The sequence below is a fragment of the Mytilus californianus genome, unplaced genomic scaffold (assembly GCF_021869535.1).
Source record: "Mytilus californianus isolate M0D057914Y unplaced genomic scaffold, xbMytCali1.0.p SCAF_5, whole genome shotgun sequence".
NCBI classification, from domain to species: domain Eukaryota; kingdom Metazoa; phylum Mollusca; class Bivalvia; order Mytilida; family Mytilidae; genus Mytilus; species Mytilus californianus.
In genome coordinates, this window is record NW_026262701.1 from 18,100,119 (window position 1) to 18,127,189 (window position 27,071).

Genomic DNA, 27,071 nt, shown 5'->3' on the forward strand with positions numbered 1-27,071 from the left:
AAAATGTAGCATTACATTATATTTCCACGCAATAAAAAAATGTAAAAAAAAAATGAATGCGAATCATAACCGAGTAATGATAAAATAAATAAAAGTAAATAAAACATCTTTGGTGTTTAAAGTTCATATCATGAAGTAAAGGTTTGTTGCGATAATATATAGGATCAAGGTAGTATACCTGCACACGATAGTACTTTAATTCATTACACTAGTTATAGTAGCACTACCCCTTTTACACATAAATTTGTCTGTGTTCAGTAGACCACAAAACTACCAATTTTGATTGGTCGACATATGCGATAGCATTTGTATATATTCTGCTACAAAATTTATGAATGAGAGTATATTAAATATATTCCAACTACTTCTAAATTTAAAGCTATTCCACTTAATACCGTTGGGCAAAAATTATCGCAAATGCTTCATAAAAATATTTAACATTTATTAATTTCATATTGATATACTTTAAATGTTAAAACTTACAATACACTTTTTTTCTACTACGTATATTTCACACCTAGAAAAGAGAATTCTGGGTCGTGCAGAGATATTGTGAACAGTCATCTTTTATGATTAGAGGATAGTCAAACGAAAGTAACTTTATAGCAAAAAATAGCATTATGTTCATGCATAACAGCAATTAAGTTCAGGAAATTCTTTTCTATGGAGTTGAAAAATGAGGCTTCACGGACTATTATCAACTCTGATATTATTTCAAATGCAGGTAAGTTCTCTTAATTAATTGAACAACTAAATTTGTTTAACTAAAAATTTCAATAGCAACTATGAACTATACTTTTATAACTTTTCAGGGTGAATTTTTTTAGGAATTTGAATTTTAAGAAGTCAAGCTATGGTAGTTATTATATGTTTGTACGTTAGCATAGTATTTTCTACTATATCAGCATATCTAACACTTTGTAGTTAAAACGTTGGAAGACACCTGTTAGGTTGATTATATAATGTTACTTATCGAGTGTTCTGCATTACAGATTCGTACTTAGGAAGCTGGTATTTTAATGTTTGATTTCATTAATGTATGATTTCCAATTACATTGCAATTACAAAAATGTATAATGTCTTCGAACATAACCTTGGAACATATTTTACAAATTACCGACAGTTAAAGCCTTTCGATAAAATGCGTTTTTTTATTTTACGTTATACTACATAAGCTATTACTTGTCCTTGTGTTCGTTTGATCTGTTTTTGTAATAATTCAAATAAATTAGTACATATTAGCGATTGATTTTCGGTTGATTTCTTACTCTCGAAATTATCTTTAAAAAAACCAGGTGTTTTACTAAAGCTTCTGGAATGATGTTCATTAACCAACTATTTTAGATGCTTTTAAATTCATAGATGCTGGGACATAAAGAGGTCAGAAAATTCTTTTAATAAAAAAGATTTATCCACAAAAAAGAGCCTAAATGAGATCCTATGGGATTTCAAAGGCTGACATGAATTTCTAGGTTTTTTTGAGATATGGAGAAGAAGTGAAGGACCCATACCATACTTCTGGCCGCCTGAGTCTCCTTTATCTCACCACCTATGCGTTTGTTATTTAGTTTCATATCCATAAATACGGTTGGCTTTTCTTTGAGTGTGTTTTATGAATGTCAATCACGAGATGAGGAGATATTTTGAAATTTTCCGAGTACCAATTGGCTAAATCATCGCCAGTAACTCAATCTGCGACTATCAAATCAAAGAATGATGCCCGCAAATGTTTATAAACATTACTGTTAGCATTCCAATGCATCTGAAAGAAAACGGCACTGAATAATACATTGTAAATTCAGTCATACCACGTCTGTAGTTGCGCACACAATTTCAGAACATCAATCGTAAAATTGATGCCCTTGAATTATAGTGTAATAGTTATCCAATGAAGATAATCGTGAAAACATTGTTACCATAGAATGTGAATTAGAGATTGCATACAAATGTTGAAATTGATTGATTGATTGTTAGTTGCTCACGGTCCAGTGCAAATACTCCATGCATGTTCAGGACGAGAACATATTAATAATAAATACAATAGGTAGGTCCTGTAATAGAATCCGTCCGGGATTAAGGTTGGGGAAATTTAGACTAGCACTAGAAATGAGAGTATATTGGATAGGGACAGAAATTTTGCCTTGCAAAAGGCCCCCTACGGACCCCTCAAAGAGTTGTTATAAGGGTTCTTTACGTGCAAAAAGCGTGGCACTCTCTCTACACGAGGCATCGGATTTTATGTCGCCATTCTGACCGGACGTGGCTGCATACTTGTACATCCCGCGCAGCCAAACAGACGCCCCACTTAGGCAAGAATTTACTGACGGTCGGAGGAAGACCTGTAGTGACCATATTTCTATTCCCTAGTTACCCTTGGGGTGTTGAAATTGAAACAGTCCGAATAAGACCCAATAACACTTCTAATAAATTCAGTCATACTGAGAACAGGTTATACTTACTTATTACACTCTTATAATAATTATATCCACAAAATGCAGAAGAAGGTCCAGTCCTTCTATTTTATTGTAGAAAATTTGATTGCATTTCCCTGTATTTTTTCTACCACCCTCTCCCCCTTCCCTCAGTTCTGGATTCGCCACAGAAAAATGCACTTCGTAATTGAAATGAAAGTATCAATACAAAGATTACTTTGTTATCAGATAAATGGTCGAATTAAAAGATCACAAACCGGAAATCGTTTTTTACAATTCGATCATTCGTTATTATGTTTAAGAAAAATGGATAACATTTCGTGCTTGTTTCTTTCTTATCCATGCATAAATAATCTGAACTTTGTGTCACATTATTCTAGTAAAATAAATACGAATAGGAAATTAAATGAACTGTACTTAGTGTCAAACAAAAGGAGACAGAGCTTAACACTGGACTCTTTTCTATCATCCGTGACAGTGCATACAACTTTGCATGTATGAATCGAAGACTATTTGTTTGATTTCGTAATTAATACCTGTAATACGCGTGGATGTATTTCATGTGTGATAAAATTAATTTGCCATCCGTTTCTTGTGTAGTTGTTCTGTTCCTATATGATTTTATGTGAAAGTTGTGGTTTTAGTATTGTGTATTGAAGAGTAATTTGTGTATTAATTTTTGATTATAAGTTCTACGTTATGTCTTATATTTTTTGGTTTTATTCATTTTTTTCTTTTCCACTTTTTTCTGTATCATTATTTTATTTGATTGTGTTTCTTTCGTTCCATCCCTTTGTAACACTTCTTTACAAGCTTAACTATTATGATTTAAACACAAATGCGCTCATCGGTATGCTGCCAGTAGTCTGCAAAAGTCATGGATGATTAAAGAGACTTTTATATCAACGTTTAAAAGTAGACTTTTCCCAAGACTACGAAGTGGCTAAAAAGGTGCTTCTGAAGCACAAACAACCTTTGTGAAATTATCTTCAAATAGATAAAAGGGACGATATATCAATTTGTCGTAGGTTGGAAGCTATATTAGATGACGGATGCTATTTTCATTGCATTTCGTTGTCATCTTTCTTCTTTGTTATTCATGCATTAGCTATGAATTTTTTTATTTATATTGTGTTGAACAATAAAGTAGCTATGTGAAGACCGTAGTTTCTGTAGGATGCAATAATGTGTTTTCTGATAGTAGCTGACTTCTGTCAGAATTAACTCTTATCTTTAGTAATCGTAATGTAATCTGCTCTGACACGTTAATTCGATAGGGACACACGACTACCGGCATCCTTTGCAGAAGCTTGTAGAGATTACACGAATGATAAGATACAAAGTTAAGTAAAGCATGTAAACTAAATGGAGATTATGTCATGGTGATACAACCTGTACTTTTGTCATTAATTTATTGGGAAAAAGAAAGTTTTTGGCATTTAATCTTAAAAAAAGTGACAACATACCAGTCGTACCTAGCAGCGTTTGACGTTAAATATAGAATTTATGATGCATAATTTGCCACTTAAACAGTGTAGGAGGATTTATACACGACATTTATGGGGATTCTGATGCTACAGTTTTGTCATCAGTAACATGTTTTTCCTTAAATGTGTATTAAAAGTAAATAAATTATGTATACTTGTGTCGGAACAGTAAGCATAACATCGTTGCAATATCCGAATGAATAAAAAATCTTAAGTATATTGAAGTTCCAATCAATCACGGGATAAACATCAATAATAAATTATCTCTAATTTATAGTTGAAGCAATACTTTTACTATTTTTATGTATGGTTTGTTCTGTGCATTGCATAATAGTATGACTTCTTGTACTGTATATGACGTTGTTGTATTAAATCTGCTATGCAGTACAACAAACGATATAATAAGTCATACGGTTTGCCACTGACCCCCTACAGATCCATAAATGGTTAGTAAAATCAATAGGGGATGAAACAAAACTTGACAGGAAAAGTCCTGTGTGCTATAAATTCGTTATACGGTTCACTATGCTTTTCCTCTTTTTCTAACAAATATATTCAGGTTGTTTAACAAATTTGTAGTGTAAATTAAAAAAAAACTAAATCTTTATATATTCTGTATTTGTTTATTAGAAATTGACCAAAAGTTTTCTATCACAAACTGACTGAGTATGTAGACAATTACAATGTTGACATTTATATAAAGCATATTAAATGTACTTAATCACTGTCAAATCTAAAACTGTATAAGAACGATGTACCATTTAATTGAATTTTTGTCCAAACATTGACCACTGGTCATCTAGTCACTTTAAAGTCCAGTATTAAAGTTCCTGTTGTTTAAGTATTAAATACGTGATCATTTGAAGTAGTACAAGGATTACAGGAATAGTTTTTCAAATAAAATCTAACTATACACGTTCGAAACACTGTATAAGTGACAGTAATTAAAAGTCGACATTATATACAAAAAGGTATATGTTATAAAAAAAAACATACACGGAAAAAGCTTTTCAAACTGATTTGATTATCGTCCTTTTTGATAAAACCTTTATGAAAAACCAAAAATCCGAAAGCTAGAAATACAGTACTAGAATTGAGGTTATATATAGCTCGTTACCACAACATAAAAGACATTTACATCATGGTCTTATCATATTTTAAATTTTTCAGGACGGATTCAAGTTAGACTATTGCTTTTGAGACGCTTAGTGTTTATCTATCATATTCTTGAACCTTGGGGCTGAAAGTTTTGAAATCCGCAGAAAATTACTCTCAATACTTATTGAAATGGCACCAGTGATCTTAAAAAATGATTGATGATTATCCATATTGTTTAAATTCTAATACCATTCAGAACGATGTATGTCGCCTTTATTTCGGATTAGGGTCTTATTTTGACCCATGGTTATCTAGATATTTCCCAAGTCTCCATATAATAAAGATTCCTATTGTTTGTGTTTAACGCGATATCGTAGGTGGGGCATAAAATATCAATATACATATTTTAACGACAAAAACGCTGAAGCGTTAATGCATTCGAAATACAACTTTTTACAAAAAGTGAATGGTATCATACCTAAAAGACAGCCATCTCCCATGATATACCCTATATGAAATGCGTTGGGGATGTAAGTCACTAGTCAACTTGAAGACATCATTTGTGTACTGATCAACCAACGCGTGGTGGTGTATTTCTCAAAATTCTTCAGTACTGTTACGTGCATAGTTTATCTGTTAGTCTATGTATATTCCTCTTTCTACTCCCCCCCTCTCTTTTGATTTCAAATTAAATAAATCAAAACTATCTTTACTCCTGATGAATGCTAAAGTCTAAACTTTTACATCCTGACCTCAATTTTCATTAGTGTTTATCAAATTTGCACTCAAGTTCATGCTTATTTACCCATTATATATGTACAACACGCCATGATGAAACAATGAATTCGGTGTCAATGGTGTGTTGCATGACAGTACAGTGAAATTATCAGTTTTCTAGGTACGTTTTAATTATTGGAATGGAGTGTAACAAGCTCTCTATCATAACTTTTACTTGTTAGAGAGATATCATATGTTAAATTCATAGCATCGTATAACCAATATAAAATACCCAGCAGAACGAACCTGTTGAAATAATGAAAAGTCTTATAAATTAAAAACTGTTATCTCCTGTAAAAAATTAATGGTGGCACAGAAATTACTTCTCATATTATAATATATGTTGGTTATGATCAATTTAATGTAAAGTACCACACGATATTGGAGTTTACTTTTCATTTTTGCGTGCTAGTAGTGTATATATATTTCTGCCAATCCTAGATCTAGATATGTATGATGACGCATATGCAATGAAGGTTTATTGAATAAGACAAGGAACCATTCTCGGTCAGCAAACTGGGCATGTTATGGTTTATTAAGTGTAAAACGTGGTAAAACAGTTTCACATTGGCAACTTGTAAGTTGTTATTGTGTATTGTCTTCAGCTTTATTCGTCTTTTTTACTGTCTTGATGCTGCACGTACAACAAGTCCAAGATATCTTAATGAAAGCATGCTGCATGAGTAGTAATGACTCCAATTCCAGATTATTTTATATCAGACGAATCAACAGCCTGTAGCTGTATGTACCGGTATAAGTTAGGGTTAGCATTCTGAAGCTTCTTTATAATAATACCCGTTTAGATATTGTAATCTACGTGAAACATTTGTGAGTTATATGTGTGGTATATCGTTATACTATATATAATTAGTTAGATGATAGCTTTGTAGTCCTATGGTGGTCACCAGGGTTTCTATAGGTAGCTGAATATAAATTGCTTTACTAAGAGTGTATACTCCATAATGGTTTTAAGTTGGTGAGCTTTATATTGATAAACATCTTCAGAACATATAATTAGGTTTATAATACCCTTTCTACCAGATGTCCAGACAATAGATTAGGGTCATTTTATACTGGTCATCATAAGAGGTCATTTATATTTACTTTTCTACTTTCATTTGTTTAAAATCGGTGTTGTCAAGTACTAGATTAAACTTCTTAAGCCTTCTATTTTAAGTAAATTGTCTGTCGCGTTTGACACGGAGCGATTCTATTTCACTGGTAATTATCAACGAAGGTAAAATTATAATTGTTAAAGTAACAAGTACTCGAACTTCTTTTCGTTAAACTGCAATGAATAGATAGCTTCTAATTAACAGCTATATGCGATCAATGGTTTCTTTTTATTGTTAAGTTAAACGTTCTGAAGAATGCATATTTTCTTTTTAAAAGATATATATCCATTTTTCAACCAATTACACTTAACTGTATAAACAACAAGATTGACCTTTGAAATAAGACAAGTTCATTAGATAGAATTATGCCTCAGACCGTCAGACCGACCAGTTTTCCTTTTATTTGTTGTCCTTCTTTAATCATTTATAAATATATAGCCAAATATTTTGTCAAATAATGAGCGATACTCCCGATGGTCTGCCTGCTCATCTAATGTAAATCTTAGTCCGTGTTCTGAATAACACTTGGTCTCATTTTTATTCTTAACTTTAGAAATACTCATCATGCACTTTTACTTTCCCTGTACTTTCAAACAAAATTCAATATGAAGGCTTTCATAGATGAAAGACTCCTACAATTCCTTAATGATGATATAGTTTATTAAACTACCTGGGGGTTTAATGAAATATCATGTAAATAAATAGTAGTTTTGCATGGAGATAAACGGTCGTACGCGTTTCACATAACTCCTACTGCTGGTCAACCGTTAGTCGTTGAGGACGCAATACATCCAATGGTTTCAAACATAATTTGTTACATATTTCTAAATATAGAATTAAAAATTTGTTATAATATTGCCAATGGGACAACTCTCTCTTAAGTCTGTAATTTTTACGTTTACTAAGTCCCCTGGAATTGTAGTAACAATGCTATGTTCCGTTTAGTTCTACAAGTTAGTTCGAAAAGGCTGAACAAATTTAATGCATGCACAAAAACACTCATAAACACTCACAACACTCACACAAAACAATTGGTAATTTTTTACCGGAATTCGGAAATCGCAAAGTTGCAGTCAAATTCCAGTTTGAACATTTTAATGTTATTTCACTCAGTTTTACCAGATGTTCTCTGTTTAAACGATCGTAACTTCCTTATCTCGTCCCTAATTTTTTATCTGATATCTGTTTTATTCATTTCTTATATACCCATTAGACAGATTAATAGAAGAGCACTTGTTAACGATCTTGTTTGTAGGTACCTAATTGAGTGAGCAGACAGATCATTAAATCTCATGACAAGTAGCATATCGTGTTAGTCCCCGAGTGATGAGGTTATGTAACCATTATGTAACGTCAATCAAAAAGCAGTTTAAGATTGTGTGGGGTCTACAAGGTGGTTTTCCTAACGCTGCAATATGTAACATGCAACATATATTAGTCTAACCTACTGCAGATAATAACGTTGTATATTGTTTTTTTTTTGCACGCAAGAAACATTTGTCTGATACATATCTCACATAACGTCTTGTTATTTAAATGATGCAACTTTCATGATTGGATATTATGAATAATTTCATATCAGCATTGCCATATGTGGGACTATATCTAGAGAACAACTTTAGGCTACAAGTTAATACCTTTTTACCACACATCGGTTACAACATCAGATACAGAAGAGCCGTCTCTGAAGTCTCCATTTTCTGCAAAATAAGCCCGAAAAAGGGGGAATTGTTTCAATACCAAAGCCGACCGTGCAAGCTCTTCATGGGTAGTCAAGGTCGTTAAAAAAAACCCTCGTCGTCAATATCAAAAGTGGTTTTAATCAAATATATTAGCATAAATGTGATATACCAGCAACAGCTTATATTTTGCCACTAAAATTTTAATTTAGTAAGTTACTACTAACATATGTGAGTTACTATATAGTTTCACGGCTTATATATAACTGGTAATATTACTATTTGGCTGACAAAATAATTTCAGTTCTGTTTGTTCAATAGAAGAACTGCAAATTCCTGTAAAAAAGTTTACTGGTAATATTACTATTTGGCCGACAAACTAATTTAAGTTGTATTTGTTCCAGAGAAGAACTGCAAATTCCTGTAGAAAAGTTTATGACAGTAATTACTTTGTAATCAACATTATTATTACAATGTTCTTGTTATCGCTTGCTTTGGTTTACTACTGAAGCAATTGACACGTTGCGTTTAAATGACATGTCGATGTTTGAACTAGTTGGTAATGCTTCGTTTATATGTCATCAATAAGGACCTTTATAATAGTTCTCGGTTAGGATTAAAGAAGAAGCAACATAATAAACAATAAAGATTGATACAAATAATGCACATCACATGTGAATTTCATTATCATTACGGTAACGACCTATGTTGATATCTCTATAGTTATACTTTAATTAAAGAGTGTTTTTTTTAACTGCAGTGCAAAGCAATACAACAGTTTGTTCAGATGTTCGACCTAAATATTGAAAATGATGTGTCTGCCATTTTGCGTTTTTGCATAGTGATTATAGATTTCTCGTCAAAACTTGATGATAGAACATCGAACAAAGAAGGAAAAGAGATATTTGGTTCTTTTTTTGTAATATACATTGATTTTAGATCTTACATTACTATTATTATAATTCTTTTGTTCCACAAATGTTTTAATTCATATGCGATTGTGAATAATTCTGTTTTTAACAAGTACTAAGAATATATTTTCTGATCATATCATATGGCAAAATAAGATAAACTTGCCATTTATACTTTGACAATTAGATGATTAATAAGTATCGTGTGTAATATACAGTTACGATTAAGCTTTTATTAAGTCGCATTTTAATAGCGTTGGCTTTATGTACTGTTTTTTTTTGTCCGTTGATATATACATCCTCTGTTCCTCGATTGTGACATCCCTGAATGATACGGATACTTATCACTGAATTTGTACTTACCGGAGCACCTTAGATCACCTCAGATTTTAGTTGATTTCGTATTGCTCGATCTTTACTTTTTCGATGCAGTGTTTTGTGAACTTATTTGTCTTTAATTTCGTCGTCTTTTTTATCATGGCTTTGTCAGTTTCTATTTGGCTTACGAGTTTAGAATGTCCCATCGGTATCTTCCGCCCTTTTGTTACATTAATGAGGACACAAATAAACAAATGAACAATAAGGGATTGCTAGAGCTCAATATATGGTCTCTTCAAATGTACACTTTACTTAAAGTTATATAAAACCGACTCTAATTTGTGCTAGATTTCTCTGGTTTTTTTGTGTAACTGGTTTGAGTTATGGATGGCAAATTCTAATAGATCAACAATCAATGCCTTTTGGCGCATTATGTTCTCGGATTATCAGAGTTCAGCAGGAAAATGTCAGTACTGCCAACTGATGTATATATAATAATAGCCTAATGTTAGAGATATGGTATGAACAGCATATCCGATCTGAACGGTATAATTATGTAAAGCCCTCTAAATTCTTTAATAAAAGAGACGAGAGAGATACCAAAGGGACAATCAAAATTCATAAGTTGACAAGAAACCAAGTGAAAAAAATGAAAACGACGAGAAGACAAGCAGCAGTCTACAAAACATTACATAGAAAACTTTAAATATTGAGCAACACGAACCACACCAAAGACGAGGGTGATCTGAGGTGCTCTGGAAGGGTAACTAGAATCTTTTCCACATACAGCTAACGTCGTATTGCTCATGGTAAATACACATTCAGGGATGTCACAATCCAGAATAGTGGTAACGACAATAAGAAGAAATCCATGGTCATCTGTGACACAGATATTCAATAACTGTCAACCAAATTATTATGGAGTCCGTAAAACTTTCGATTGAATGAATTCTCACTAGGAATCCTTGGTTAATGGCTTCTCTGTATGTAACCAAAAAAAACATCGGATACTCGGTAAACAGAAAATAAGTTGTTTTCGATTGAGTATTAGTATAACTGCTGAATACATTTGTGTAAAATCCAAATTTTCAGGAAAATCACACCTAATGTTTTCTCGGTCCATTTTCTGGTAAAATATTAACGAGAACTAACATTTTGTAACAGCGGAAACTAACGTAGCAAATTTGATAAAATTTCATATGGATCTTGGATTCATCTTGATTTTATCAATTAAACATTTGGAAAAAGGAGGGGAGCTCTTATACGGAAAATGCATTGGGTGTTATTACACTTTCTCTGTCATAAGTCAACGTATAAATAGAAAAAACCATGTGCCATATTGATGCATGTAACAATGTATTTTAATGTCAACAGTGTATTGCACCGTGTGCAAGGTACAGTACTAACACCTGCAAATCATGTCCCTGGCCAAACTTTTAATTGCTCTCTTCGACCGATTTCGTACCTACATTTTATTGTATAGCTACGTGTTTTGACAACAAATATTTGCGGTATTGTGGCTTTTTAAAACCATAAAAACTTGCAAATATTATCTTAAATTTCCTATGCATGATATATGAAATTAATTCATATGTTTGTTGATGACACAACACAGGAAAGGACTTCCTTTGTATCATAGTATCAGTCTGAAACATACATTTCCAATGACATAATTGATAAGAGAACGAACTGGCTTTAATTTGATTCCATATTTTGCATCTTTTTTCGCATCGAAAGTGGTTAGATTGCACATTGTTGTGTTTATTACCTCTCAGCATCCTTAATCCCCAAAAGCTGTACAACTTTTAGTTTCTCTCTCTCTCTCTCTCTCTCTCTCTCTCTCTCTCTCTCTCTCTCTCACACACACACATATTCTTGTAAGGAGTTATAATGTGTCTTTCAAAGCAGTTTACCTGAGTACCTTCACGCTTATTTCACCACTTTGTCACCTGGGAAATCGTGTAGATGTTTCTTGATTATCAAGGAAAATAGAACAAATTAACTTGAATTCTGTACAATTTCTTAAATTTCCGTATTATGCATACACGGTAGATTGTAACTCTGAAGGATCAGCAATAAAATTTCTATAACTTCTATTTAAAGTTTTCATAGTTGACTAGAAACAAGTTATTGCAATTATTCTTTTTATGGAGAAATTTATTTGCAAATAAGAAGTCGTTCGCAAGACGTACGATAATTAAAATACAATTTAAGTTTAATTTATAGTTCTCCTTTTTAAATTTCAAAGAAACAAAATTAACCAAGTGATCATATATAACCCAACAGTAACTGATGTTCCGTGGGTATTAATGTGCACAGCACAGATCAAACGATAATTCTACAATACTATCTCAGGTTATGTCTGCAGCGTAGTAAAATAGTGCAAACGGGCTGTATTTCTAACTTCTATAAAACATTTCAATAATAGGACTACAGGGTGTTGGGCTTTTAATACCGTTATTTATTGCGTTCATCTATTGTTTAAATCAGTTATACCACACACATAATCTTATTATATTGATGTTTAATGCGTTTGAAGGTTTTTAAATGTATGTATACTTACCTACTTCATTTATCGTAATTCTAAAAGTGCGTTCTACAGATGGAATTACGTTTAAATGGGAAAGTACTTGTATAATGGAAGAACGAAATGTACGATGTATACTTTTTTTTCATTAAAAAAAAACAATCAAAAACATTTTCCAGTACATAGATTCTCTATGGCGATTAAGATTTTCCTCGTATCTTTTGGTGGTACCTAATTTGTATGGTTTCAAAATTACAGATTGCTTTTAGTCTAATTTTTCACCAAACGAAGTTCGGTTTATATAATTAATATATGTATCCACGAATATGTTCTAATTTTCGTAGCCACACTCCCATTCTTTTTTTTTTGCTGTGAATGCGACATTATATGTATAAAGATAATAAAATTATATACGTTTGAAGAAAGTTCGACAATGTCGAACGCTATTTGTTGTGTTGTAAATATGTTTCTGGCATTTTTACGATATCATTTCATCCTACTCGTTTATGTCGTTAACCAGTATCGATTCACATGTCTTTAGAATTATCTTTTTGCTGTTTATGAAGCATCATTTTCAGGCGATTCGACACTTATGAAATTTGCTTTCTGATTGGTTGTTTTTCTTCTTTTATTTTTTTCATTTTCAAAAATATATCGCCATCTATTGTACCGAAATATTCAATAAACTAATTTCACGAAAAAAGAGTCAAATGAACTAACAATATACGAGCTGGTAAGTACATTTGGTAAAAGTTTTTTTTTAAGTAGACTGCTTATCGTCGTTACTATAACTATACTCTGTGGGTTTACTAACTCTGAAAATAAACTACTATTCCGTCCGTGCATGTAGTAAGCGTATATGATGTATGAATTTGCAGGAGTTATTTTATGCTCTTATCGATTTTTTCTTGTTGAGATGTCTTTAAATTGATGTTTCTGTTCTTCTTGCAAAACAAAAAAAAAAAGGCATCACAGGAGCAATCCAAAGTCACGAGAAAAAAAAAGATGAAAACACAAAGCAAATGAAGAAGATGAAAATTTTTGTCCACAAAACGTTAAACAGAAGACTAGTTTGAACAACAAGAACCGTAACGAAACTGGTTATCTGGATGCGTAAGCAGATCTAGTGACCAGTAATATTCGATGATAAGACATCATAGAATAGCGGAATTTCATTTGTGTTTGTCTCAGCTTTTGAGTTTAACTAATTATAAGCCATCATCACAGTTAAATTTCCATCCCTTATACATTGGCGAAATGAGATGTAAAAAAACGAAGGACGATAAAAACAAGCCTATGACCGATTGAAGCAATGCACAAATACGAGATGAATTATTTACAAACAATTAAAAACTAAACCAAGATTCTAAAAATATAACTGTTTTAGATTATTAGTATGTATAATCAAGAGTTCCATCTATAGCTTCAGCCACTGTTAAGATTTTTTAGGATTTATTCGTGATAAATATTGACGACTTCTATAATTGTAAAAAATCTTGTATTACTTTTCTCTAGATGTAATATCAAGAAGCTTCAATAGGTAAATGTATACGTTTCCTGTGATGACGCTAATCCGACACTGTTTGTTTCCAAATAAGTTTTAAGATATCATTGTAAGTAATAAAACATATGTAGTAGTTCCATTGATTGATGTTTATCGTCGAACGAGTAAAATTTCAATTATTACCATGAATGAAAGAAGTTTTAATGTGGAAATGTATCTAGCTTTTCAATTGTCAAGGATGGCGAGTTAGTTTGTCTCTATATTTTTCTTGCATTTGTGAATCGCTTTTTCATGTATAATTTCAACTTGATAGACCAGTCCATTGTCTTGCTTTTTTTCCGACTGAAAGTTTTTTTTTATATTTTATCTGGTCCAGAAAGTCAGTGCTTACAATTTCCGGTTGTATACCTGCTGGAGTTTTTATAACTGAACGGTTTTCATCTCATGCTCTCTACGGTTTGTGTATCATACTACGAAATTTATTGCCTGTAATAGCATAAACATAAATTATGGTGAATGTAGTAATACATCATACATAAACGTGGAATATAAATCAAATATGGTTCATTTTAAGTGATTTATTGATATCAGTAATGTTTTTGTTCTTTTTTTTCCAAAAACCATTGTCCTAATTAGCGATCATTACATTGTTTTTATAGACGACATTATATCTGTACAAAAAGAATAAAGAAATAATTTGTCAAATGGTATTCATACATCAATCTTTAAAACAGTTTTGAATCATCTTAAGGACATAATTACAATAAACTTCAATTTTTAATTAATTTCACAATCAATGGAGACTATAAATGTCATATATTACAAGACAGGTTCAATTATAGCATACAATGTTTCAGGCATGACAAACAAAGACCATAGTATGAAATTATTCAAGAGATATTATTTTCAAATCAAAGTACATATACAAACATTATGAATCTAAAGGTGTTATGGAACTTCAGAGTCGTCTCATTGTGCTTGCATTGCCCCCCCCCCCCCCCCCCCCCCGCATGCAAAAAGTAAAATAACAAATATACCGAACTCCAACGGAAATTCATAACGGAAAGTCCTTTTTAAAATGGCAAAATCAAAATTTCCAACATATCTAACGAATGGAAAACAACTGTCATATTCCTGACATGGTACAGGCATTTCCATATGTAGAAAATGGTAGATTAAGCCTGGTTTTATACGTCACAGATATTGATGAGATATAAGTATCAGATATATACATAACAAACAGATTTTAGTCTTGTTAGTTAACAGAGTAAATAAAATAGAGTTAAGACGGTACAACAGTGACAAAAACTTTTACTAATTGAACATTGGAGATAACTAAATGTCAGAAAGAAAGAGTGATCGATTGAAAGTTGATTGCTCAAAGTCGTATCAAGAAAATTGAACTCTTCCAACTGATCATTCTAATGTTGATTCCCGATAAAAGATGTTTAAAATTAAAAAAGCGAGAGAGAAAAAGTTCAAGAGTTTGGGAAAAATATGCTTTTTGTTTTTATTATGTTGTGTTCTTCCAATGGTTGGAATATGTAAAACACTCATGAACATGAGAAATGTTAAAATATTGAAAATTTATAAACATAATTTCAATAATTTTAAATACTTAAAATATGATTTTGTTTTGGTGTAGTTCTTCGAGGGTTCATATTAACTATTAGGTATAATTAAGAGTATAGAGAAGATTCAACAAAACTAGTATATGTGATCATTTGGATTTCCAACGGTCTATTGAAATCTTAAAACAAAAAACATTTTATCAAAGAAGTCCGTCATTGACCACCATATTACAATGTGTCTGCTGTAGTATTTGCAATTTACATTGTTAAGGTAACAAGGGAAATCCTCTGAGCCAATCGTTTAGAAGAAATGTATACCTTATCCTATGTCAACCATTTGTTCCTTGTAAGAATTGAATTTGTCAAGCATAACGAAGCCAAATGAAGTGTATAGAATTTGTATTCTCCTGTTTTGAAAATATGTTACTATGTGTGCCTAACTTTCAATGTACTATTATTTAGCTGATTTTAAATACTAAGTAGCGTGAGTCATTATTATTATACCATAAATTCCCACTCTCTCTCTCTCTCTCTCTCTCTCTCTCTCTCTCTCTCTCTCTCTCTCTCTCTCACTTACGTTACAATTTTATATCGTTCAACTTGGGCTTTGCATAAAAATTAAAGCAAAACATATCATTTCTTTTTTATTCAGAATCTAACCCTACCAGTATTAGGAACAAACTCAGGGAAACTGCTACCTCGAGGTAGGTAATATTAGAAGGTTAAGGAATTTAGATGCACTTCACCATTTTTTGTGGTGTAAATATTTGCAACTAAATAAAGTACCAAACATCCATGATACATTAACGTGTTAGTGATATCATTAAGTAAAGAATGACAGACATACATTATGAGTCAGATGTGACTAGTGCTTCCCACAAAATGAAATGCACCTTAACAGTACAACTGATCTCGGCAACAAGTTTACTAAATATCTTTAAATTTATCGTATATTAAAAAGAAGTGGACACAATATAAATCCCATAAATCACTCACACCATCCCCGTGTCAAAACCAATATTGAGTATCAACTAAGACGCGATAATAGGTAACTAGTCACAAAAGAGAGGTGAAAGATACCAAAGGGTCATTCAAACTCACAAGTCGAAAATAAACCGACAACGCCATGGCTAAAAAAAGAAAAAGACCATCAGACAAACAACAGTTCACAAAACACAACATAGAAAACTAAAGACTGAGCGACACGAACACCACCAAAAACTGTGTGTGATCCGAGGTGCTCCGAAAGGGAAAGCAGATCCTGCTCCACGTGTGGCACCCGTCGCTTTGCTCATGTAACTACAAATCCGGTGATAAGTCTAATTCGGTAGGTCACATTCGGTAACTAGAGGCTCTCAAGAGGCTGTGTCGCTCACCTGACTCTACTTTGGTTTTAGAAATCATGTAAAGATAGATAAAAATCATAACAGATACCCAAATAATGATTGAGGCCAAATTTGGATTAATATTGGTCCCGTTATTTAATAAAATATCCTGGTGGCCATCTTGAACAGTAAATCGGCAACAAAGTAGCCACACTTGGTCAGCACTTCATAAGGAACATTCATGCCATGTTTGGTTTCATTCCATTCAGTGGTACTCTAAAAGAAGACATTTGTATGTATTTCCCATAGGGTCCTATGTTTAACTAAGCCCCACCCCCACCCCCCTAGCGGCCATCTTGGACGATGGATCGACTGCAAAGTAAAAACACTTGGTCAGCACCTCATAAGGAACATTCATGCCATGTTTGGTTCCATTCCATTCACTGGTTCTCTAAAAGAAGACAATTGTATGTATTTCCCATAGGGTCCTATGTTAAACTAAGTCGCCCGCTGTCGGCCATCTTGGATGATGGACTGACTGCAAAGTAACAACACTTGGTCAGCACCTCATTAGGAACATTCATGCCATGTTTGGTTTCATTCCATTCAGTGGTTCTCTAAAAGAAGACATTTGTATGTATTTCCCATAGGGTCCTATGTTAAACTAAGTCCCCCGCTGGCGGCCATCTTGGATGATGGATCGGCTGCAAAGAAACAACACTTGGTCAACACCTCATAAGGAACATTCATGCCATATTTGGTTCCATTCCATTCAGAGGTTCTCTAAAAGAAGACATTTTGTATGTATTTCCCGTAGGGTCCTATGTTAAACTAAGTCACCCACTGGCAGCCATCCTGGATGATGGATCGGCTGCAAAGTAACAACACTTGGTCAGCACCTTATAAGGAACATTCATGCCATGTTTGGTTTCATTCCATACACTGGTTCTCTAAGAGAAGACATTTGTATGTATTTCCCATAGGGTCCAATGTTAAACTAAGTCCCCCGCTGTCGGCCATCCTGGATGATGGACCGACTGCAAAGTTACAACACTTAGTCAGCACCTTATAAGGAACATTCATGCCATGTTTTGTTTCATTCCATTCAGTGGTTCTCTAAAAGAAGACATTTGTATGTATTTCCTATAGGGTCCTATGTTAAACTAAGTCCCCCGCTGGCGGCCATCTTGGATGATGGACCGACTGCAAAGTAACAACACTTGGTCAACATCTCATAAGGAACATTCATGCAATGTTTGGTTCCATTCCATTTATTCGTTCTCTAAAAGAAGTCATTTTTATGTATTTCCCATACGGTCCTATGTTTAACTAAGTCCCCCGCTGGAGGCCATCTTGGATGATGGATCGGCTTCAAAGTAACAACACTTGGTCAGCATCTCATAAGGAACATTCATGCCATGTTTGGTTCCATTCCATTCAGTGGTTCTCTAAAAGAAGACATTTGTATGTATTTCCCATAGGGTCCTATGTTAAACTAAGTCCCCCGCTGGCGGCCATCTTGGATGATGGACTGACTGCAAAGTAACAACACTTGGTCAGCACCTCATTAGGAACATTCATGCCATGTTTGGTTTCATTCCATTCAGTGGTTCTCTAAAAGAAGACATTTGTATGTATTTCCCATAGGGTCCTATGTTAAACTAAGTCCCCCGCTGGCGGCCATCTTGGATGATGGACCGACTGCAAAGTAACAACACTTGGTCAGCATCTCATAAGGAACATTCATGCCATGTTTGGTTCCATTCAATTCAGTGGTTCTCTAAAAGAAGACATTTTTATGTATTTCCCATAGGGTCCTATGTTAAACTAAGTCCCCCGCTGGCGGCCATCTTGGATGATGGATCGGCTACAAAGTAACAACACTTGGTCAGCACCTCATAAGGAACATTCATGCCATGTTTGGTTTCATTCCATTCAGTGGTTCTCTAAAAGAAGACATTTGTATGTATTTCCCATAGGGTCCTATGTTAAACTAAGTTCCCCGATGGCAGCCATCTTGGATGATGGATCGGCTACAAAGTAACAACACATGGTCAGCACCTCATAAGGAACATTCATGCCATGTTTGGTTTCATTCCATACAGTGGTTCTCTAAAAGAAGTCATTTGTATGCATTTCCCATAGGGTCCTATGTTAAACTAAGTCCCCCGCTGGCGGCCATCTTGGATGATGGATCGGCTACAAAGTAACAACACTTGGTCAGCACCTCATAAGGAACATGCATGCCATGTTTGGTTTCATTCCATTCAGTGGTTCTCTAGAAGAAGTTCAAAATGTAAAAAGTTAACGCCGACGACGGACGACGACGGACGACGCCGGACGACGGACGACGGACGCCAAGTGATGAGAAAAGCTCACTTGGCCCTTCGGGCCAGGTGAGCTAAAAAGGGGACGGGATTATAGTTACGACAATTGGAACATATTCGTTGTCATCTGTGAAACGGATATTCCGTAACGGTCAACTAACTCGTGATGGCGTCCGTAAAATTTACGAAGGGATGATTTCAAATTCTTACCTTGGAACTCTTGATTTACTAGCTTCCTTGTGAGCAGCCACCCTCTATCAAGGAAATCATGATAGGAAATACAAGCCCTCGAATATCGTATCAACTGAGAGATATATACTCCGTATGCAGGCGCTGCTTGAATGTTGCTACATAGAAATAGAAAGTTCACAATTAGGAAGCTGAAATCATCTCTTTTGTCATGAAGTTTTATTTTCAACAAATTAGGGTTTCGATTTAGTAAAAAAGAGGCAGAAGATACCAAAGGGATAATCAAAACTTATACATGGAAGAAAAATTAACAACGCTATGGCAAGAAAACTAAAGGCGACAAAATACAAACGAGTCCACAAAACACTACATCATAAAACTAAAGACTAAATAAAGGCAACAGTAGTATACCGCTGTTCGAAACTCATAAATCGATAGAGATAAAAACAAATCCGGGTTACAAACTAAAACTGAGGGAAACGCATCAAATATAAGAGGAGAACAACGACACAACAAAAACACAACATTAAAATGTAACACACACAGAAACGAACTATAATATAACAATGGCCATTTTCCTGACTTGGTACAGGACATTTTAAGAAAAAAATGGTGGGTTGAACCTGGTTTTGTGGCATGCCAAACCTCCCGCTTTTATGGCAACGTCAAACACAACACCAAAACGACAGCATCACATGACAGGACCACAATACAAATAAATGGGAGAACATATAGGACAAAGAAACACACGAATGATAGCTAACAAAAGGTACTAGGCTTAAAATTCAATACGCCAGACGTGCGTCTCGTCCACACAAGACCAACCAATGACGCTCAGATGAAAAAAGTTTGAAAGCCAAAACAAGTATAAAGCATCATGAACTTTCAGTTAGTGAAATCGTCTTACTGAGAACAAGCACTTACATATTCTGTCAACTGAGATTTGTAAACGCTATAGGTTCAGGCAGAGGGTATAATTACCTTTCTAGAATAGATGGTTGACGAAAGGAAACTTAAAATCACGGCGTTTGTTATAGATCTATACCTTCATTTGCTATCAGCTTAAATTTCAAGTTAAATAAGAGACATAAAGCAATTGCAATCTTCTTGTCTATGTTGTTCTGTATTGACATAAACTTGATAAGTTCAAGTGCAGGGATAAACGATATGAATGAAAGTACTCACTGAGAAGATACAAAGGACATGGTATGTCTTGTCAGAGAAGGTCTGGTTAAACTTGTGTTTCAATGCGTTCAAGACCAAGCCGGCTAACAGGAGAGCGCAGTTAGTAGCAACGAATAAAAGTGCACAACCAGTATGAAATGGGACATTCAAAAATAAGTTTAGGCTATCTGTGACGGAGGGATAGTATTCTCGCCTTTTGTAATTAATCAGGACGACTACCGAAGTGACAAATTTATAAGGGACCAGTAATCAGAAAGTGAGCGTTTCGAGACCGACCAAAAAGAAAAAAAATGCCAGGACAAATATAGACTCAATACAACGATCATTACAAAAAATTGTGAATTTCAATACAAATCGGGTCTGATATCATGCAGATATCATGAAAAGATAAGCATAAAAATCATGTACGTTTTTGCGTTTCTCCCATTTTGAATTCATCATTCAGGATAAAAGGGAAAAACCAAATAAATAAATTAAAAATATAAAAGCAGAAATACGTAAAACAAAACGACAAACAAGCGCAAACATAAATAACACTAACCAGTACTATTGCATTGGACGCTTTAAATTATAATTTAAAAATAGAGGTGGTAGATACCAAAGGGAAAAAACGAAAAATGACCAACAGACAAACAGACAACACATAAAAAACTAACGACTACGCAACACGAAAACCACCCCCAAAAACCGGAGTGAAAGTCAGACTTACGAATCCGTAAATAAGCTATTAAGATACTATTTTTGTGAGGTTGTTACTTTTGTTTTTTTTTGTTTTTTTTTTGCTCTCTAAAATTGTTTAGCTTAACGATGCATTGAAAGAAAAGTAAATGTACAGCTATGGTCACTCCATACAACTTAAGACATCTTTTTTACAATTTTACAACTCTATATTACGAGGAAAGCCATCACTGACCAGCAAAAGCTGTATCTAAGTAGCCTAGTTTGCTGTTTGGTCTAGGACGCTGGGCACAGCGTATGTGGTGTTACCGTTATAATTTTTCAACCAGTTGAGGTCGAAATACAAATTGATGGAACAATGTACATTTGTGCTAATATTATTGTTTTGAAGCTCAATATTAAAGATATTATTTGAAAGAAATATCTATGAAGTCTGTGATGGGGTAAACGTATATTTGTATTTAATTATACAAAAATGATATTACCTTAACAGTGTCTAAGCTTTCAAATTAGTGGTACATTCAGTGAGTCTCCGACATCAATACTTGGGGTCACTTTAACCCATACTTATATGAATCAATAGCATAGCTTGTGGTATATATAACTTAGAGATTGAAGGCAAAGTTTGTGTGTGAACAATATTAGACTAAGAGTGTTTGTTGTAGACGAAAAAAAAAGGTCTAGGTAATGATTGATTTTGTTTTTTTGATACATTGAATTATAGTTCCACTCAGTATGTTGCATTTATTCTTGTTTAAAAAAAATGTGCGATCATATTTATCTTGCCCATGAAGTATATAATAGTAAAATAAAATAGTACACGTCTTCTGTTCAAAGGGTGGAGACCTATAATATGAAATGCCAATAAATCATTTTTTCACCTATAGATTTGAATACATATTCCATGTAATATTTTTCGATACTTTGCTATTTTTGAACGATCAAATTAAAATGTAATGCCAAGGACATCGTTAAAATAAAGACTGAGACAGAACTGTTGCGAGGACGTCAATCTCTTAAGAGATACGTGAGGTGCAATGGTAATTTAAGATGTCTCGGGAATTTGCATGCACTTCACACTTTTTATATGGTGTCAATATTTGCAACTCGCATAAAGAATGACAGACATTCGTTACATGAGTCAGATGTGACTATGGCTTACCGCAAGATGAAATGCAACTTAGCAGTACAACTGATCTTGGCAAAAGATGAAATATAAAGGCTTACCGAAGTTGACTTAATATCTTATAATTAAAATTATCAAAAAGGAGTAAACATAATAGGAATCGCATGAATACTAGGTATGTCGACAGCGTAGACATCACTTTTCATTTACGAATCACCCGTCACATCATTCCCTAGTCAAAGCCAGTGCAAGTGTCAAATTTGAAGCAACAGTGATTTATTAAGTGGCTTTTGAGTAAACACCTTTTACTCTTCACTTTTTGTAATTTGGGGGTCATTGATGAGTCTTTTGTAGAAAACACGGTCGTCTGGCATACAAATTATTTAGCCTGGTATCTTTGATGTGTTTTATCAACTATTAATAATATCTTTAAACTGAGAAAAAGCACATACAAATTCTGTCATTGTTTCATCTAAAATTGCTAAGTCCCATAGGTCATGCTGATGGTAAAACACTTCTAAAGAAAGGGAAGTTGACAATAGGAAATCTGATTTATAGGGTTTGCCATAGATTTAAACTTTCAGTTGCTTTCAGTTTCAATCAGTTTCAATCTCAAGAACAAAATCGAAATATGAAGCATTGGAAACCTTGGCTCTTTAGTGTCCTTAATTTCAAGTTCAAATGCAGGGATATATGAGATGAAAGTATTCACTAAAAAAAGAATTATTTAACGAAAATTATATATACAATATATCCAATATTGAAATTGAAATATTGATAGATGTTTTACGCATGCCTCTAAGTAGATCTAATAAAACTTACATTTTATATCAGTATCAGCTACCATGGAAACACATTTATAAAACATTTGACAACTAAATGTCGGTTGGAATATCAATCCACCAATTCAACTTATTTGATATAATAGCCAGTGTAAACGGGACATTCAAAAGAGGTTTTGTTATCAGTAACGGAAGTATACTACCCTCAGCTTTAGTAATACATCTAGACGACTAACGAAGTGACACATATATATTTGACCAGGAATCAAAGACCGAGAGTTTAATTGGCAAACAGGAGACTGTCCAGACTGAAATAGACCATAACAAATAAAAACTAAATACAAAGATCTTAACAGTGAATAAATGCAACAAAACTAAAAACCGAACATTGGTAAATGTTAATTACAATACAAATCGGATCTGATATAGGTGTCAGACCACCAATTCAAAACCCCAATATAATCAACTAGATTTTTCAATTTTCACAACTTCTAAATATTTTACCTTAAGTTTACTTTCACAGAAACCAAGTTTATTCTGAATTGTACATGTATCACCTCTCTATATGCCAATTTTCAACCAATGTATACAGTCTTGCAGTGAAAAACCATCATTCGGAAGTCAACTGCTACTAAAAATAACCCCTGGTTTTCTAGAAATCTTAAATAAGTATACTATGGATCGCATTAATCCTCAATTTTTAATGCAAAATCATGGACAAGTAAATTTTGGTTCAAAAGGATCTACAAATATTTCTCTTTCACCAAAAGTTTCATTTCTGCAAATTTGTTTGTTAGTTTAGGCAAACAATGACATCAAAAGCACTATTTTTGTCAGGGAAGGGTACTTTTACATATGTTGTAAATTGAAGTGGGTCAATTGGTGGTCTGACACTTATAATGCAGGTACTTCGGAGAGATAAGCAAATAAACCATTGATTGCTTATGCTTATGAGTGAACCTCTCCTTCTGAATTAATCACACCTTCAATTTTTAAATAGTCTAAAAAATGAGAAGGTAAACTGGTATAAATGCGGCAATATCTAAAACAAAATTATAAACCAGCGGATACCTAAAAAAACACCATGCAGTACCATTGCACTGTATGTTTAAAAATTATAATTTTAAAGTCAAACTTACGCATCAGGAAATAATTTATTTAAAATGTTACTTTTATGAAGTTGCAACTTTTGATTTATGTGTTTTTCAACATGTTCTCACTCGCACCCGGTCTCGTTCCTTCTGGAGTTCACACGATTCCTTCAAATTCTGTTCGTTACCTTGATTTGTCTTTTCCTAATCAATTTACGATTTAAAGATACATAAAAATATGAGCTACACAAATATGCTTTATTCAGGAGTTGATAGACCATGTACTATTTTACAACTCTAGACTAAGCTGAAGGGGAAAGCTATCACCGCCAAACAAAAACTTTATTTGAGTAGCCTAGTTCGCCATGTACTTTATTTGAGTAACCTAGTTCGCTGTGTACTTTATTTAAGTAACCTAGTTCGCCGTGCAATCTAGGGCACAGCGCAGGTGGTGGTGCCGTTAAAGGTTTCAACAACTTGAATTCCGAACTGAGGGAACGATATAAGCTTGATCTAATATTATTGTTTTGAAAGTTCCATATCATGCATACCATATAAAACATTATAATAAAAAAAGTGAGAGATGGTGTAAATTTTGTTCCTTAAAGCACCTTCTCCTTTCAGACGTTAATATATATATATATCTACAAATGAACTTGTATATAAATGTAATTAACGCAGTTTTGCTTAAGCTTCCAAATTTTAGTGGTACTTTTATCAAGTCTCTATCAAGCAATACTTAGGGGCACTTTAACGCAGACGAATTGTGTATCAATACAAACACCTGCGGTATACTTGAGAATTGAAGGCAAGGTTCGCCTATGAAACATATCAGAATAAGAGTGATACGGAGACAGTTACTGTAGTGAAAAAAATTGACGTACAGGTAATGATTGATTTTGTATTTTTATACATTGAATTCTTGTTCTACCCAGTATAGTGCATTAATTTCAAAATATGAGTTGCAATTTATCTTGCCACATGAAGTATATAAAAGTAACATAGTAAACGTCTTATGTTTAAAAGGTGAAGACATAGAGTACAAAATGTCGATAAATCAATTTTTCACACGTAGATTTGATTACATATTCATGTAATTTTGTTTGATACACTGCTATTTTCCAAACGATCAAATTAAAACGTAATGCCAGCGATATCGTAAAAGCATATAGACCGAGACAGAATTGTTGCGAGGATGTCTATCTCTGAAGTGGTACGTGCGGTGCAATGTTATCAAATTTTCCGAAATTTTGTATAAATATTGAAAAATCATTTCTTGTTTTTTTGATACTCACCGGGATACTAATTATTTAATCAAATTAAAAAAAAATAATATGTTCGATTGTTCCTTTATAAAAGTATCACTATTTTAAAAATCCGAAGTCCATTTTACTCCTTAAGTAACGATAGTTCTGTGTATATAGATATCGTTGTACATGTATCTAGAGGCGTGCACTTTTTGCATGCAATAATAAATCTGGCGCTTCTTCTGTGAATAAACTTCGACACGCAATTTGCAAATTCGTCTTGCTAAGCATAACAGTATTCATATATATATAAACGAAAGCTTTATGGGTTATGTGATGTTCATTTTAATTTCCCCCGAAATAAAGGTGCGAATAGGATGACTGTAGTCACGCATTTGTTCGTTTGTCTGTATTTGAACACTTGCATGGTAGGCATTTGCGGTTTAGAGGTTAATACACTATCTTCACATATTTACATATCATAAACGAAACTTTAATTTCACATGAGGAGAAAATGATCTTTGTACACGATTATGGCAATGTATAAGTGATCATGATCCGACATTTTGGGATTTACACTAATTATTATTTGTTAAATTGACATTAGAATATAAGACGAACCATAGATTTGTAAGTTCTGTTGTATAATCTAGGATAAAACATAGTTTTAGTTCTTCTGCAAAAGCGGTGTGCTTTTATCTGTTTCATGTTTTGTTTTGTGTCACCATCCCAGTTGTTAGTGTTTTTGAACTAGCTGTCAGTAACTGCGAGTACTCTCAGATCTGTACTTAGTGTCTTTTTGTTGTTTGAATGTACAAGTACCCGGCCACGTCCACTTGTATTTGTAGTATTTGTATTTTTATCCATCTGATGAGTTAAGCCTCTTTCAACTGATTTTTATAGTTAGTTCTTATGTTGTACTGTTACACCACTGTCCCAGGTTAGTGGGAGGGTTGGGATCCCGCTAACATGTTTAACCCCGCCACATTCTGTATGTATGTGCCTGTCCCAAGTCAGGAGCTTGTAATTCAGTGGTTGTCGTTTGTTTATGTGTTACATATTCGATTTTCGTTCATTTTTTGTACATAAATTAGGCCGTTAGTTTTTTCGTTTGAATTGTTTTACATTGTCATTTCATAGCTGACTGTGCGGTATGGGCTTTGTTCGTTGTTGAGGGCCGTACGGTGACCTATAGTTGTTAATTTCTGTGTCATTTGGTCTCTTGTGGAGAGTTGTCTCATTGGCAATCATACCACATCTTCTTTTTTATATCCCAGTAGCCAATTAAACTGATTCCAGCGTGATAATAAAGATGTGTTTTGATGTGACTAAATTCATTGGAATACTAGTAATAATATATTTCAAGATTGTTTGGCGGCTCTTTTGTGTTTTCATTCGACGGTTTCCACTCTTCGGTCATTCTTTTCGGGGTGTTTAATTTCCATTTTGAGTCCGATTGTTATGGCAGTGGCTTTATTTGTAGATTTGCGAATCTCATAATTCTTGGTTAAATGTATTTTGATGAATCATTTTGGAAATGTAGAAATGTTAGAAGCATTACAAAATAATTGATGAATAACGACTTATTTACTTACTCTTTCGGAGCACCTGAGATCAGCCTCCCTTTTGGATGGGTTCGTGTTGTTCCACCTTTAGTGTACTATGTTTTGTTTTGTAGACTATTGTTCTAATCATCACAAAT

At 33.6% G+C, this 27,071-nt stretch overlaps 1 protein-coding gene across 1 annotated transcript in view; it reads left to right on the top strand.

Moving 5' to 3' along the window:
* The first annotated feature begins 361 nt into the window (after window positions 1-361).
* Window positions 362-27,071, top strand: part of LOC127701049 (A disintegrin and metalloproteinase with thrombospondin motifs 18-like) — a 101,398-nt gene continuing 74,688 nt past the window's right edge. The window contains exons 1-2 of the mRNA XM_052204824.1: window positions 362-724; window positions 16,072-16,123. Of these exons, the coding sequence (XP_052060784.1) occupies window positions 677-724; window positions 16,072-16,123 (100 nt within the window). The 5' untranslated portion in view covers window positions 362-676. The remainder of the gene's footprint in view (window positions 725-16,071; window positions 16,124-27,071) is intronic.